Genomic DNA, 14,480 nt, shown 5'->3' on the forward strand with positions numbered 1-14,480 from the left:
TCTGTTCCATTCCTTGTTCCGCTTGCTTCGTTTCTTTCCTCGTGCCATTCCATTCCATTTCATTCCAGTGCCAAATGAACACCTGTTGAGCTTTTGTTGACTCTTGAACCGGTTCGTGGTGGCTTACGAGCTCGTTAGTTAATTCCAAGCTGTAAATATTATAACAGACCGCGTTGGATTATTGTATTAGCCACAGATTGAGAAATGGCGGCTACCAGATGTGCACAGAGAGAGAGAGAGAGAGAGAGAGTTACAGCCACAAAAATGTCTCTAGGAATGATTTGAAGTAGTCAACTCTCCCCCCCAGAGATGGATGGATGGATGGATGGGGCAGCTCCTTCTCCACTCTGGGGAGTGGACAGTCATTTTGACAGCGATTTTCCTCTCCTTTTTGTATATTTTAGAGGCGGTTTTCCTGCTTTCCCACCACCGCGTGCTCCTCCTCTCTCTCCCCTTGCTTCTCTGACTATTTTTAGGCTATGAAAATTGGCTTACAAAAAATGACGGACGGACAGACAGTTATTTCAAATTAAAATGGAAATTTTCTACGTTTTGTGTTTGGTTTTATCTTTTTATATATTTATTTTTTCGCCTTCGTCGTGTGTGTGTGATTGATGTGGGTTAATTTGGTTTTATTTGTGGCAGGCCGAGAGGGGTTAATGGTGGGGCCAAGAGTGGATTAAGCTCTGTTTTTGGTGCGGCGAGAGAGAGGGAGGAGTAACAGTAATTGGTGGCCAAAAACTGGCGTTGAAAAGTGGAATATTCAGAGCAGTAGTGAAGGAAAAATGGCTGGATAAAAGTGAATGGTGGAATGATGGAATGCGGGAGTGCGGGAATGCGGGAATGCTGGAATGGTGCATGGTATAGATAACAAATTAAAAACGGATTGAGATCACAGATCGACTGGGAGGGGAACGACAGAAAGAAAGCTGCCAGCTGCAAAGAGAACACAGAAGAAAGATGGAGCAGTGAGGCGAAATGGATAAAGAGGTGCAACAGAGCTCCCTCTTGCCAGTTCCTCTGATGCCACTGTTCCACATGCTTACATGGCGTATCCTTTCGCTTATGGAATATTTCGGAGCGGTGCATCTCTCAGATCAAACCATATGCAAATATGTGTTCTCTCTCCCTCCCTCACCCAGTGTGTGTGTGTGTGTGTGTGTGTGTGTGTGTGTCATATGATTTGTTGTGATTTTTGTTGTTGGTTGTATTTTGTTCACATTACTCATACGCCATGTTGCACACAACAAAAGGCGCGTATAAAATAACAGATTTATGCCTGCGTTCCAGCCAATGACACGCCAATTAGCCCGCCACCGCAACAACAACAACAGCGGCAGCTGGCTGCCACAAGAAGCTTGCCACAGCAGCAGCAGCAGCAGCAACAGTCGCTGCCACAAGAAGCTTGCAAATAAAGCTTTGACATTTTTATGATGCTAAGCGGAGTCGCAAAATAAAGGCTTGACTGGCATAAGAGGACTGTGTGCTGGAGGAGATACACAGAGGGTGTGGCAGGGATGCCAGGGGGGGGGGGGGGCTGTCGAAAATGTGCTTGTGGCAGCAGCTGCAGCGCCTGACCTTTGCATGTGCCGCAGAGTCTCGGAATTGAGTTTGACAGCTGCTGGGGCGACACGATCCGATTGCGATTGCGATTTCGATTTCGATCGCTCTTTGACCTTAATACGCGCCAGCTGTGCGCGCGTCAACACCCCCGAAACACACACACACACACACACACACACACAGAGGCACAAAATATGACGGGGAAAATCTGTGTGGTTACCGCCGTCCGTCCATTGTCATTTGACACCTCATTTGGTGGCACACACACGCATAAATGTGCAGCGCCCGCTGGCAAAACAGCAACAACAGCAACAACAGCAACAACAGCAACATGTTGCTGCCACTGTGCGTGCGGCAACATGGAAAATGCATGTGGCATACAAACAAGCAGCAATTCCCGCTCCAACTCCCACTCCCAGTCTTTTGGCCTTTCTTGTAATCAACGGGGCAATCTCATTAATAAATTGCACTGCATGCAACATGTTGCATGTGGTTGTTGCTGCCGCCGCAACATTAATTGGCTGCTTAGAGAGCGGCTAACAAGGCAAGCGGCTGCCCCGAAGTGCCTACCAGTGGGTACAGTGAGTGCTCGCTCCTGAGGCTAAAGTTTATTTTTCGCTGCACAAAAATTGATTGCAGAATATTGCAGAGCTCCACAAGGAAAACCCGAATAGAAACGCATGGAGAAGCGCAGTAATAGCAACACAAAAAGTGCCAATAAATGCCCACAGGAACTTCTCGAAATTCTATGAAATATTTTCAGAGTTCGAAAAGATTCTGCAAATCCTTAGAGAATTCTCAAGAGCTTCCCAGTAACAAGGAAAGTCACAGAATCTATTATAGAACTCTTTGCATTCGTGGAATCGAAACAAAATGTGCCCTAAGCGAACGGACACACAAAATCCCTTTGTTGCTCTTCCTTCGTTCATCCTTTAGCGCGAATCCTTCTGGCTGTGGCTGTCTCTGTGGCTGTGGCTCTGGCACTTGGCTAATGCTAATGCCACACATTAATTGTGGATGTAATTCTCAAGGTTTTCATCACCGACCGACCTGACCACTGGCTCTCTTTGATTTCGGGTGCCTGCTAATTGATTTTTATGCACCCATGCAGCGTGGCCTCCACAGCAACGGAGGGGCACGCAGGTGGGGCAGGCAACATGGCAACATGGCAACAAGGCGGCGGCACATATTTTAAACACAAATTACAAAGCAATAATCATAAATCTTTTTTGCGGCTCTCTGTGGCTTTCTGGCTCGGGCCACTCGAGTCACTCGAAGCAACATGTTGCAGCGGCACAAACATTTATCAAAAAACAACACCGTATGCCTGTGTGTGTGTGTGTGTGCGTGTGTGGCAGATGTGGCAGACAAATGAGCATTGCGTGTGCCATATCAAAATATGTTGCCACTGTCCAGTGTCCCAGTGTCCCAGTGTCCAAAATCCGATGCTGCTGCTGCTGCTGCTGCACACACAAAATGTTGATAGCTTTGTGGCAGCAACATGGAGCTAAAATGGAGCACGTGGTCTCCGCTGCAGCGCAACATGACAGCAATTATGGTTGTTGTTGCTGTTGCTGTTGCTGTTGCATCCACTGCCTGCCTGCCTGCCTGCCTGCCTGCCAGCCTGCTGATTGCTCTTGATTAAATGCTAGTCACTCACTCGAGTGGAAACTGCCTGCCTCCCGGAAATTGTTTATGCCACGAGCTGCTGCTGCTGCTGCTGCTTGTTGCAGCCGTTTACGCACATTTCTCTGTGTGGCACAAAGCGTTTTTGTTATTTTTTTTTTCTTTTTTGTCCACTTCCTGGGGGCCGCTGCCCAGGTGTTTTTTTGTTTTGTTTGTAACTTGATTAGTCCACCGGCTGGAAATTTCCGGCGTCTTGGACTTGACCCAAAACATCAATTGTACCGCAGGCAGAGTGCCACAGTGCCACATGCCACACAAACGCACAGAGACAGACCACAGCGAGAAGTGGGTGGGCCTCCCTTTTGGCTTATTCCATCTTTAATCACGAAAAGTATGAGAGAATCAATGGAAATCAAACTTTTTCTTTTCCCTCTCTGTCTCTCTGTTGCTGCCCCTCTCGCTCTCGGTTTCTCTTGAAGTCTTCAGGGTATAGTTATAGGAATCTAATTGCCATTGCCACCGATTTAACAGCAACGAGGTGAAGGCGAAACAACAGGCAACGGCCGCTGCACGAAAATGTTTGTATGAAAATTGAAAATGATTATTGCACAATTTGCAAGCGAATGAATGACTGAATTACTGACTGAATGAATGAGCGAATGAAAAGAACAACTAACCGACAAATAGTCAAAGTTTGTCGAACGCTGAATGTTGAATGCCGACTGTCGATGCTTTGCATTCGACACGCAAAAAGCAGCAACGGACAGGCGAGAGGCCTTTGAGGCCGTTGCTTCATCATGTGGCAGACTCTGCACACCGCAACAGCAGCAGCGGCAGCGGCAGCGGCAGCGGCGTTGCAACAATTGGCTAATAATATAAATTTTGTGGCCAACAGGGGCCAGACTCAAACTTTGACTCTCGCTTCTTGGTCTCATTTTGTTGTTGTTTGGCTTTTGGCTTTTGGCTTTTGCTTTGGTTTCGTTTTGGTCTCTAATTTAATTGCATTTTCAATTGCTGCTGACCTGCCACTGTCACACATACACACGGTGGTGCCAGTGCCACAAAGTGGAGTGCAACAAGTGCTGCTGCTGCTGCTGCTGCTGCTGCTTGCCACAAATAACTGCAAAGAGGCGAACCACAAGAACTGTATTGTTGTGGCTTATCTGCAAACAGAAACAGCCGCTTTTCGTGGCTGCAGTAAATCAGCTGCAACTGCAACTGTGCAACTGTGCAACTGTGCAACAAACTGCCAGGCAACACGCATGCGCCGCCAAAAGTCATGTTCGTGCCACAAAGGCGACACCCAGGCTATACATATTTGTAGGTGGCAGGCAGGAGCCAGTCCGCTGGCATAATAATTGTTTGGAATCTATTTTTTTGGTACTTTGCGCTGCCCTTTATGTGTGGCAGCAGCAGCAGCAACTCAACTGGCCTTGCCACAAAAGAAAGCTGCGCCAACAGAGATCACTCTGCCTCTCTCTGCCTCTCTCTGCCTCTCTCTCTCTCTCTCTGACTTGCTTTAAATGCTTTGGCCAATTTATGAGCCATGGCCCAGAGCGAAATCCTTTCACCAGCAAACGCGATTAATAAATCAATAAAGAAAAATAAAAGGAGAGCATTCCGTGTATAATCATAGTCGTGGTGGCCACAGTGAAACCTCCGCGGACAGTGACAAGCAGCAATTTTGAGCTGGCAACACCTCGGACAGCGGCGCAGCGAGAGGAACAATTAAGATCTGGCCAGAGAAAGAAGAAAATCTAAGGCAATGCCTCTGACTGGCTGCTGTTGTTGCAACATGTTGCGCAACTTATCAAAATAATCATCATTCACATCGACAAGACTGCAACATGAACAGTGGAGCCGCCACCGCCACCGCCACCGCTGCCACTGCTGCCACCGCTGCGCAGGCAGCATTATGATAATCGCAAAACTGTGTGTCGGCAAATGTTCAAACGCGAGAGTCAGTCAGGGAACAGGGAGCAGGCAGCAGGCAGCAGGGAGCTGCATGCCACAGCCAACAACAAGAGCGAAATTGCAACTGTTTTGCAGCTTGAACACCCCTAGACCTAGACCATGCCTTGCCTGCCCCTTCATGTTGCAATTAATAATCGGCCAAGCAGTTGGGGGAATATTACGCACCAGCGGATACCTCGCATGCTGCCATCCAATTTTTCGGGCACTGCCTTACCGCCTTTGTCTCTTCGTCTTCGTCTCCTTCCCTTTTTGCTTTTTAGAGGGTATCTTAAAAACGAGGCGCGGCCTTAGCTGCAAAACAAAAAAACAAAAAACTCAAAAACTGAACTGCATCGTGCGCCCTTCTTTTTGATTTAAAATGTGCCGCCATCGCACGTAGGCGTACTCACACGCAGTGTGTGTGTGTGTGCCCCACCCCGCCTCACGCCGCCTCTTTTGTGCCGCAAAAGACAGAACCAGCGTCAGAACCAGAGCCAGAGCCAGAGCCAGAGCCTTGCCTTCATCAGTCAAGTGTGTGTCTTGTCTTGTCTAGAACTGGTAGAACAGTGGAAGGATGCAACTGCCACTGCAATGTGCAACGTGCAACGTGCAACGGTAACTGCCACTGCCACTGCCACATCCATTTGTGAGCTGCGATCTGCGTGGGCTGCAGAGAGGAGACGCAACAACAGCAGCAGCAGAACCAGCAGCAGATCATCATTGATCAGTGTCTGCTGACCATTGACCAGAGATTTGACTTTGATATCGATCACAAATTGTGTGTGATTCGTTGAGCAACTTTCCCATAAGCGAACGGCACACGCCTTGCACAAGCAGAGTTGTGCCTCTGTGTGGAATGCCTCTGCCTGCCCAATCAATGGACTCCTCTCTCACACTCTTCTTTCTGTGGCAGCCTGTGCCACGCCCACTTGTGGCCCACTTGGCAATTAAGTTTATAAATAAATAAATCAAATGCAAATTTCACCAGCAACAAAAAAGAAAGACACAAGAAGAGAAACAAAAAAGGAGGAGGCCACATGAAAGGCAAAACGGCCGCCTCTTTGTGGGTGTGACAGATGCAGGGTGCACAGGGGGAGGGCAGTGGGATGTCGGCGCCTCAGGTGAGCGGCCAAGCATGACGGAGAGAGCCCCGATTCCAGTAGGTGGCAGCCAGAAGAAAGACGACTGAAGTTGTGCCAACAGCAGCAGCAGCAGCAGCAGCAGGAGGGAAGAAGAATCGTTGGCGGCTCGTCGCCAGGGGAGCCTTAATTAGAAAATTGCTAATAACTCATGCACACGAACGAAATTTCAATATTAATGAGTTTTATGGTAAAGGCGACAGGCAAACAGCAAAGGCGCCACTCCAACCATTCGAAGAGGTGCAACAACAACAACAACAACAACTGCAAACAGCTGCCGCAGCAACAATAGTGCACCAAAAGCTTTGTAAGCAACATTAATAATGGATCAGCAATCCATGATGGCAACTCCAACATGAATAAATACAGCACCAAAGACCGTTACAAGAACACCAACAAAGGTTTCAACAACCACAGAAAGAGCTACACCAACACCAACATCAACAGATGGCACTTAACCAATAACAAAATACAAATTACAACAGCCAGTCGAACAACAACAACAACACCAATGACACCAACTGTAGATCACCAACAAACGTCAGACAAATGCCAATAAAGGCTCCAATAACTGCAACAACAGATCTCAACAACGCCAAGAAGAACCTAAGCTGGAAACAAATTAGAACACAAGCGACACAACACCCCAAGACAATTACAAGCAGCATTTAGGCCCCACAACGACACGGGGGTCTTTAATTGAAAAGAAGTTCTAGAAATAGCAACGTGGCCCTCGTTCTTGACCATCTCTTCTCAGTGCACTGTGGGAGATCGATGCAGCAGCAGGGCAGTGCAGTGCAGTGCAGTGCAGTAGGAACTCGAACCCCATCCACCAGCCATTCATTTGAGAGGCGACTGCTGGCTTCTGGCTGCTGGCTGCTGCTTTTGGCTGCCTGTCTTACGCTCTCTCTACTGCCGCTCATTAACTTGGCTAAAAACTCAATGGGCGCACTGGGGACTCAAATGAGCAGCTGGTGCTGCTGCTGGGACTGGGCTGCCCCATCATCATCGTTTTGACTGATTTAGTTGTCAGTGAGTGGCCCTGTCTTACTCGCTCATTGTGGTGCTACCACCTGCTACCCCGATACCCGGCTTCCCTTCCTCACTCCCTCTCTGCCTCTCTGCCTCTCTGCCTCACGTTCTCTCCCACGTTTCTAGTATTTTTGTGGAGCTCAACATGTGGCTCATAATTAGCATGCAAGCGGCATAAATCGCAGGCAGGCAGCGGCAGCAGCAACAACAATTAACAGACCCAAATTGCATGCAACACAGCAGAAGCTTGTTCTTTTTTTCTTCTGTTTTTTCTGCGACTGCATTGAGTTTTCCTTAGCGGCTTTCTCTTGGCTTTGTTTTCCCTGGCAGAGATTTGCATGCGAGCATGCCCTTTGGGCACATCGGTAGAGCAGGAAAGACATTTATGTGCTGTAGAAATTAACCATAAGCGAAAGGCCTTGTGTCTGGCTGGCGTCAGAGGGTATCCCTTGGTTCGACCCTTGCTTCGGGTGTCCACGTTTGAGTCGCTTTCTGGCTGCCTACTTAGCATGCACTTCAGGCAGGCAGTCATTGACGTCTGCAACAGAACACGTAGGCAACAGCAGCAACACCAACAACAACAACTGTCAATTATATTAGTTGTTGTTACTACACACTGCGCTAATTCAAAAATCATGCGTGGGCAGCACTTGCAACAGCAGCAACAGCAGCAACAGCGACAGCGACAACAACTTGGCCGCAACATGGCCACTAGCAACTTCTCTTAATTAAGTGTCGACCTGCTGTTGCATGCAAATGTTGCATGGCAGCACAAACGAAGAAAACAAAAAAGAGAAGTCGGTGCTGCCCCACGTCTTGCTTGGGCTGCTTGCGACCTTTTGCCATTGCGTGCTGGCTGCCACTTTGGCCATAATTTTCCAGCCGAACATTTGGGATTTTCTCTTCCTATTTTTTTTGTTTTGTTTTGCCTGAATTACCACTGTGATCTTTAACTAAATGAGAAGAGCTGCTACAGTGGTGGCAGGGCCTTGCAAAAGTGCTAATCATGCCATACAAAGTTCCCACAAGCGAAAGGATAAACTCATTCCTGGTACGAGAATGTTTTCCATGCAGTTTTTCCTGTAGTTTTAGTCACTGTGTGCACAGCTTCGCACGACTTTTCCGAGTGCTGAACAAACAGACAGAGAGGGGGAGAGCACTAGAGTGAGAGAGGGAGAGGGAGAGAGGGAGAGGGAAATAACAAAATGCATGCGTAATTTACGCTTTACGATCGCAATAGCTTCAGATACAGATTCTAACTCCTCTATAATATCGTTATCGGGGTCTCAGATCAAGGCTCCAAGGTGGAGGCAATGTGCCAAGTGAGGAGGGACAACAGGGAGAGGCAGTGTAGTGGCTGGCACAGAGGCACTGAGTCTGAGCTGAGACTGAGCCTGCGACTGAGATCCGTTGCATGCTGTGTGCCTGGTGCGTAGTGCAATAAATCAAAGTTTTATTTGTTGAAATAAATTCAGAGTTTATTGCTTCGTTATTATTTTTTCGGTGCCTCGCTGCCTGAGATTTCCAACACCCCAGAGAAAGGGAAGCAATAGAGACAGAGAGAGAGAAAGAGAGAACGAATCACCCGATGGCCGGAAATGTTTGTTATTGTTGTTGCAGCTTGCAATTTCTTGTGGTCCCGCGCGGGGACTTGCCTAATTTCAGATCGTTTCGTTGATTGCCTGAATGTTGGCCTCGTCGATTAATTATGTAACCATCAATTTAATGCAACACTGATGGCACACAAAACACACATCCAGAGAGAGAAAAAAAGTGCTAAGGGGACAAGTTTTACTGGCCAAGCCATAAAAGTAAAAAAAAATAAGAATACTTGCGCCACAGATCATCGCAGATAGAAATGTTTTGCTTGTTGAATATTAGCAATGCAGAAGATTGATTTTGAGTTCAGCATTTCCATTGCAGCACATAATAATCAAGTCTCAGTAGTCTTTCAATATTCTTTACGGTATTTTTTGAATAATTTCAGACATGCTTTCAGTTGCCCAAAATTGTATTTTGAATGGTTTCATTTCTATGTTTTCTTGTCTTAAAATATTTTTCCATTTGTCCGCAATATTGTGCAAATTTTGAGCTCATTTTATTTTGGTAATATATTATTTTGTTTGGATTTTAAAAGTATGTAATTTAATTTTAAACATCATCTCACGCCCCCACGAGTCCATCGATTTGCTGCAAAGTAATTTAATATTTATAATCGCCTGCACAAAAATCGAATAGAAAAAGGTGTACAAAAGTTTTGGATGCATTTATGGCAAGTCAGCGTTGTTTTTGTTGTTGTTTTTGGTGTGTGGTGTGTGGGGAAAAAAACCCAGTGACACGCCTAGTCACGCCCTCAATTGCACGTTGTGTCCACCTGCCTACTGGCTGCTGCTCCTCCTCTGCCTGCTCGCCAATTATCTCTTTACAGCTCTCACCTAGCCAGAGATGGAGAGCGAGAGCGAGAGCGAGAGAGATGGAGATGGTGGGAGGAGGAGAGGGCAGCAGCGAGCGGTGCTGGTGGCAGTGACACTTGTGAACCCTGAAGCAAAAGATTTCGCAATTTGTTTGGCATTTGTGCGCAATCGCTTTGGCATTAATTGCACATAAAGATACACACACATACATGCCAATATTTATATATACATACATATGTGTATCTAATAGATACAAAGATACTTCTACATCGCCTGCCATGCAACTGATTACGCAATTTTCAATTAGCAACAAAAAAAGGCGTACGAATAAAACACCAAATTAAGAAATGAAACGCGAGTCGCTCGCGAGAGTCATTCTCGCCTGAGTATTACCAAGATTTGAACACTAACTAACCAACAGCAATCCTTGTCTAACTCTGTTCTTTTTCTCTTTTCTTTCTGCAGCAGCGTAAGCTGTCACCGACATGGGCAGTGAGCACTACTGCTTGAGGTGGAACAATTACCAATCCAACCTGTTAGGGGTGTTTAGTCAATTACTACAAGACGGGAGCCTGGTGGACGTCACATTAGTTTGTTCAGAGGGCACATCCATCAGAGCCCATAAGGTGAGTCGACTTATCAATATTTTTATCATTATTTATTCTAAGCTGAAGTTCAAGTTACCAAAAATGTTCCCATAAGCGAATAGATACAAAGCTGTTGGCCAAAATTTATCCCATCATCGATGACCGAAAATCAACAGTTCCATAAATCGAAATCTCCTGTCTTTTGCCTACCAAAGTTGCTGCTTTTGAGATATTTCTCTATATATATATTTTGCATCCCATTTGTTGATTTCCTTCACTCCAAAGAGGAAACATTGCGGAGAAACTGCAACAGTAAAAAATGCGGAAGCTAACGATCAAGGTCGCTGCCGGCCTCCCATCTGCGCCTCCACTCTGTCACGCGGTGCTTGCTGCCACTGCCACTGCCACCTGGCTCTGGCTCTGGCTCTGGCACTGGCTCTGCCTTCTCCTTTGGCTGTGAAATGCCAGCCGCATAAATTAACGCAGCAGCAAGCGTAGTGTAGCAACAACAGCAACAAGATCAAATGCAATTTACACATTTGTCAGTAAATTGTCAACTTAACGCCGCAACACACTCTAAACGAGCCACAGCCGCAGCCGCAGCCGCAGCTTGTTGCTACTGCCACACTGCTGCTGCCTGGCAACATGTTGACAAGGTCAGCCTCTAATAGAAATTGACTGCAATGGACCTGCCTGGCTGTCTGCCTACTGCCTGCCTGCCTGCCTGCCTGGCTGCTCGTTGTAACTGCATAAATCATGCGTTTCGCCCAGAGAACAGCAAGAAAGCAAAAGCCCGGCTTGTCAGCTGATCGAAGCAGTTGATACCCTCCAACAGATAGGCAGAGCTCAATTCACTCCTTGGTCTCTCCTTCTGCTGCAGAACGGAGCTCCTCATCGCAGTGACTGCCAAAAGGCAGGGTATACCATATTATGGGGTATATCCGCACAACATTGTGCACACGTCTGTCAATTGAAATTCCTGTTAAATTAAGCGGAAAATATTTAACTGCGTTTACTGTTTGCTGCCGCAAAACAAGACTTTGGCTAAAGCCGAAGCCAAAGCCAAAGCCAAAGCCAATGCCTACCTGCCGTTCGCTCCATCTCGCTGCTCTGCCACTCTCCTGCCTTGATAAAGTTATTTGAATCTGCAGAGAAAACTGGTAAATTGTTCAATTATAAATGTGCATCTATCGCTCTGCAGAGGGAGTGCCTCCTGCCAGCTCAGTGCAGTTACCGCCCGTCAGCACAGAGTGAAAGGATTCTCGCTAATTGACACTTGGTCTAATTATTTCTAATTTAGCCATCAGTGAGTGTGAGCAGTTGCTGCGGAATTCTATAATAATACAATTAAAGCAACATTTTCAACAGCCACAATCCACACTTACTTACATGTACATCTCATCTGCCGTGCGCTGTTGGCTCAGGCTGAGGGATGAGGGATGAGGGATGAGGGCGGGAAATCAACTTCATTAGAACTCATTCGAGTACCGAACAGCAAAGCAGACAAAATGCAAACAAACAAACAACAAACTGATGAGTTCATTTCCTTTTTAGACATTGCACAACACAACAAAAAAAAAAAAAACAAAAACGAAGAGAAGTTTTGCAATTGAGAGGACACATGTCCAGATGTCCCTTGATGCTTGGGCAAACTAATTAGCAAATGCTACCAGACGGAGGACAGGACAACTGTGTGTCTGTCAACGTTTAGAAAGCGTTAGGCAAAAGCAAAGAAATGGCCAGCATTCGCCATGAGTGAAAGTCAAGAAAGGAAGCCAAGGATCTGTCATCATATGCCTGCCTTCCCTCTGCCCATTTCATTCCATCCAATCCCAATCGAAAACCGAATCGAATCGAATGGCAAAACGAACTGAAGTGAACCGAACGAAACAGAACTGTCAATTACTTTTGCATATATCCTTCAGCAGGAGCAGCAGCAGTAGGCTGCTGCCTGCCCGCAGGCGCCTTGGAAACATGCGACACCAGCAGGACCAGGGACAGGGACAGGGACAGGGACAGGGACATTGTAGAAGGAGCAGCCAGCAGTAGAACAAAAAATTGTTAAATTGATTAAAAAGCAAAGTGTCGATGAACGAGGCAATGATGACAGCAGGCAGGCTCAGGCTCAGGCAGGCAGCCAGGAGTCAGGAGTCAGGCGGAGGCTCAGCAGTAGCCAGGGCACAGGACATGCAACCGGGCCAAAGTCAATTCAATGAAAACAAAAACACAAAAAAGAAACAAAAAGCAAAAAAGAAACCCAACGAGTGGCACCAGGGGCATATCCAAGTGATGGTCCTGCTGCCGCATCCTGAATGCTGGAAGCTGGAAGCTGGATGCTGGATGCTGGATGCTGCCTCCTTCTGAAATGGAGCCCAAGCTAAATATGCTCTCATGTTCGTGTCCGTGTCCGATAAAAAAGTGCGAGGTGCGATACAAAAGTTGATCCCAGTGCCACTCTCTGATGCCGTCCAAGCTCTGTGCTGTTTTCTTGTAATTGTAAACTCAGCTTTCAATGCGGAATTATCATATTGCGGTACAACATTCGTGCTGGGCATTCAATCAACCCACGTCATTTTTTTCCCGTGTCGATTTTTTGCCCCATTCACCTTTTTTTCTTTGCAGTTTTTTGTAGTTTTTCTCTGCCACTGTGTGGGATGCTGTTGGCACTCGCTGCGATACTTGCAGCAGGCCACAGGCTTTTGTCCTTCTATCCAGAAAGCGATGAGTGAGCGCGGAAGGAGTGTGCGGGGCTCTGACGTGCAAACGGCGTCGGCACTTTAACTCAATTTGAGGCATTTAACGTATGCTCGGTTGATTTTTGATGCGATTTTAGAATCGTTCTGCACAGCTCCACCTCCACCTCCACGGGACGCTTTTTTTCTGCCTTCGAACGAAGCAGCCGAAAGGCAAACAAAGTGTAACAAATGTCGTTGCGGACAGGTCAAGAGAGAAGGAGCACACTGCCGAGTGTGGATGTAGTAGTTGCATGTGTATGTCCTGTGTCCCGTGTCCTGTGTCCTGCTGCTGCTGTTTGGCAAATGACTTTCAATGACTTTTTTCCCCGAGAAGGCAAATTTCTGTTCAAATATTTGCATCACCCACAAGAGCAAAAAACTAAAGGAAAACTGCCTCAGTGGTGGTGGTGGCGGGGATTTAGAATTTTCTTTGTTGTCTGTTGTCTTAAGCTGATTTGTTGGCTGGCTAAGAGCCTGATTGAGTCGCACTAACTGGTCCTGCACCCTGAATGTGTAACGAAGAGACAGAGAGACAGCAGTGGAGGGAGTTGAATCGTTTCGGGTATAACAGGGTGTTGAACAACATGCCAGACATGCCACACGACCAACCACACAACAACAGCAACAACGATGATTGTTGTTGCTGCTGTCTCAAAAATATGCAAAAGCCAAACACTTAACACAACACATTTTTGACATAGCCAGAGCCAGAGCCAGTTGCTGCTGCTGCTGCTGCTGCTGCTGCAACATGACGTGACCGCCTCTATTGACAGCTGCAACAACTTGCAACATATGTCTCAGGGCAGTGGCAGGGCCAGGGGGCCAACAAATTGCTCGCCCAATAAACATTCAAATCAATTGTTCAATAAATTGCAATTTTCGTGCATTTTCAAATGAAAAATGTGTGCACTCCCGCCCATATCGGCCATAAAAAGTCTCCGATTATAGTCTGATTAAAGTCTCAAGAATCGATTAATTAATAGCTGGCAAGTACACAAATTCTGGAAAATAAAATCCATGCATGTAAATATGCAAATGCAGAACAAGACGCCGCCACGCCCCCCTAAAAAACAAAACAAAATTCTTGATAAATTGATTTGCATAATTTTGTAACAAGAGATTAAAAAAAAAAAGGGGGAAACAAGGCAACCAAAATGCCAACTAATTGCGATTTTATGTTAACAACTTGAATCGAACAAATTGCAGGGGCCAAGACCGAAAAATACCCGAAAGAGGAAAACTGGCAGAGAAACTGAGCCACAAATTTATCTTTCATCGCGCTCCATGCATAATGTGGAGCATTGCTGGTTCATATTGTGGGTGTGGGCTGGGCTTAGCAATTATCATTTCATATTTTCGGTACGTACCCAATGCGCGGCCCGCGCTGTGGCGTATGCGTAATGTCTTGCATATTGCGCATACGCCTGTTGC

General features: G+C 46.7%; 1 protein-coding gene across 6 annotated transcripts in view; it reads left to right on the top strand.

Annotated features, from left to right (window-relative positions):
- LOC117588272 (LIM domain-containing protein jub) overlaps positions 1-14,480 on the top strand; it is a 144,318-nt gene that overhangs the window by 58,049 nt on the left and 71,789 nt on the right. For all 6 annotated transcript variants that reach the window (XM_034279426.1, XM_034279428.1, XM_034279429.1 and 3 more), the window contains exon 2: positions 10,193-10,353. In XM_034279426.1, the coding sequence (XP_034135317.1) occupies positions 10,213-10,353 (141 nt within the window). In that variant the 5' untranslated portion in view covers positions 10,193-10,212. The remainder of the gene's footprint in view (positions 1-10,192; positions 10,354-14,480) is intronic.

This window comes from Drosophila guanche, unplaced genomic scaffold, assembly GCF_900245975.1.
Source record: "Drosophila guanche unplaced genomic scaffold, DGUA_6, whole genome shotgun sequence".
Taxonomy (NCBI): Eukaryota; Metazoa; Arthropoda; class Insecta; order Diptera; family Drosophilidae; genus Drosophila; species Drosophila guanche.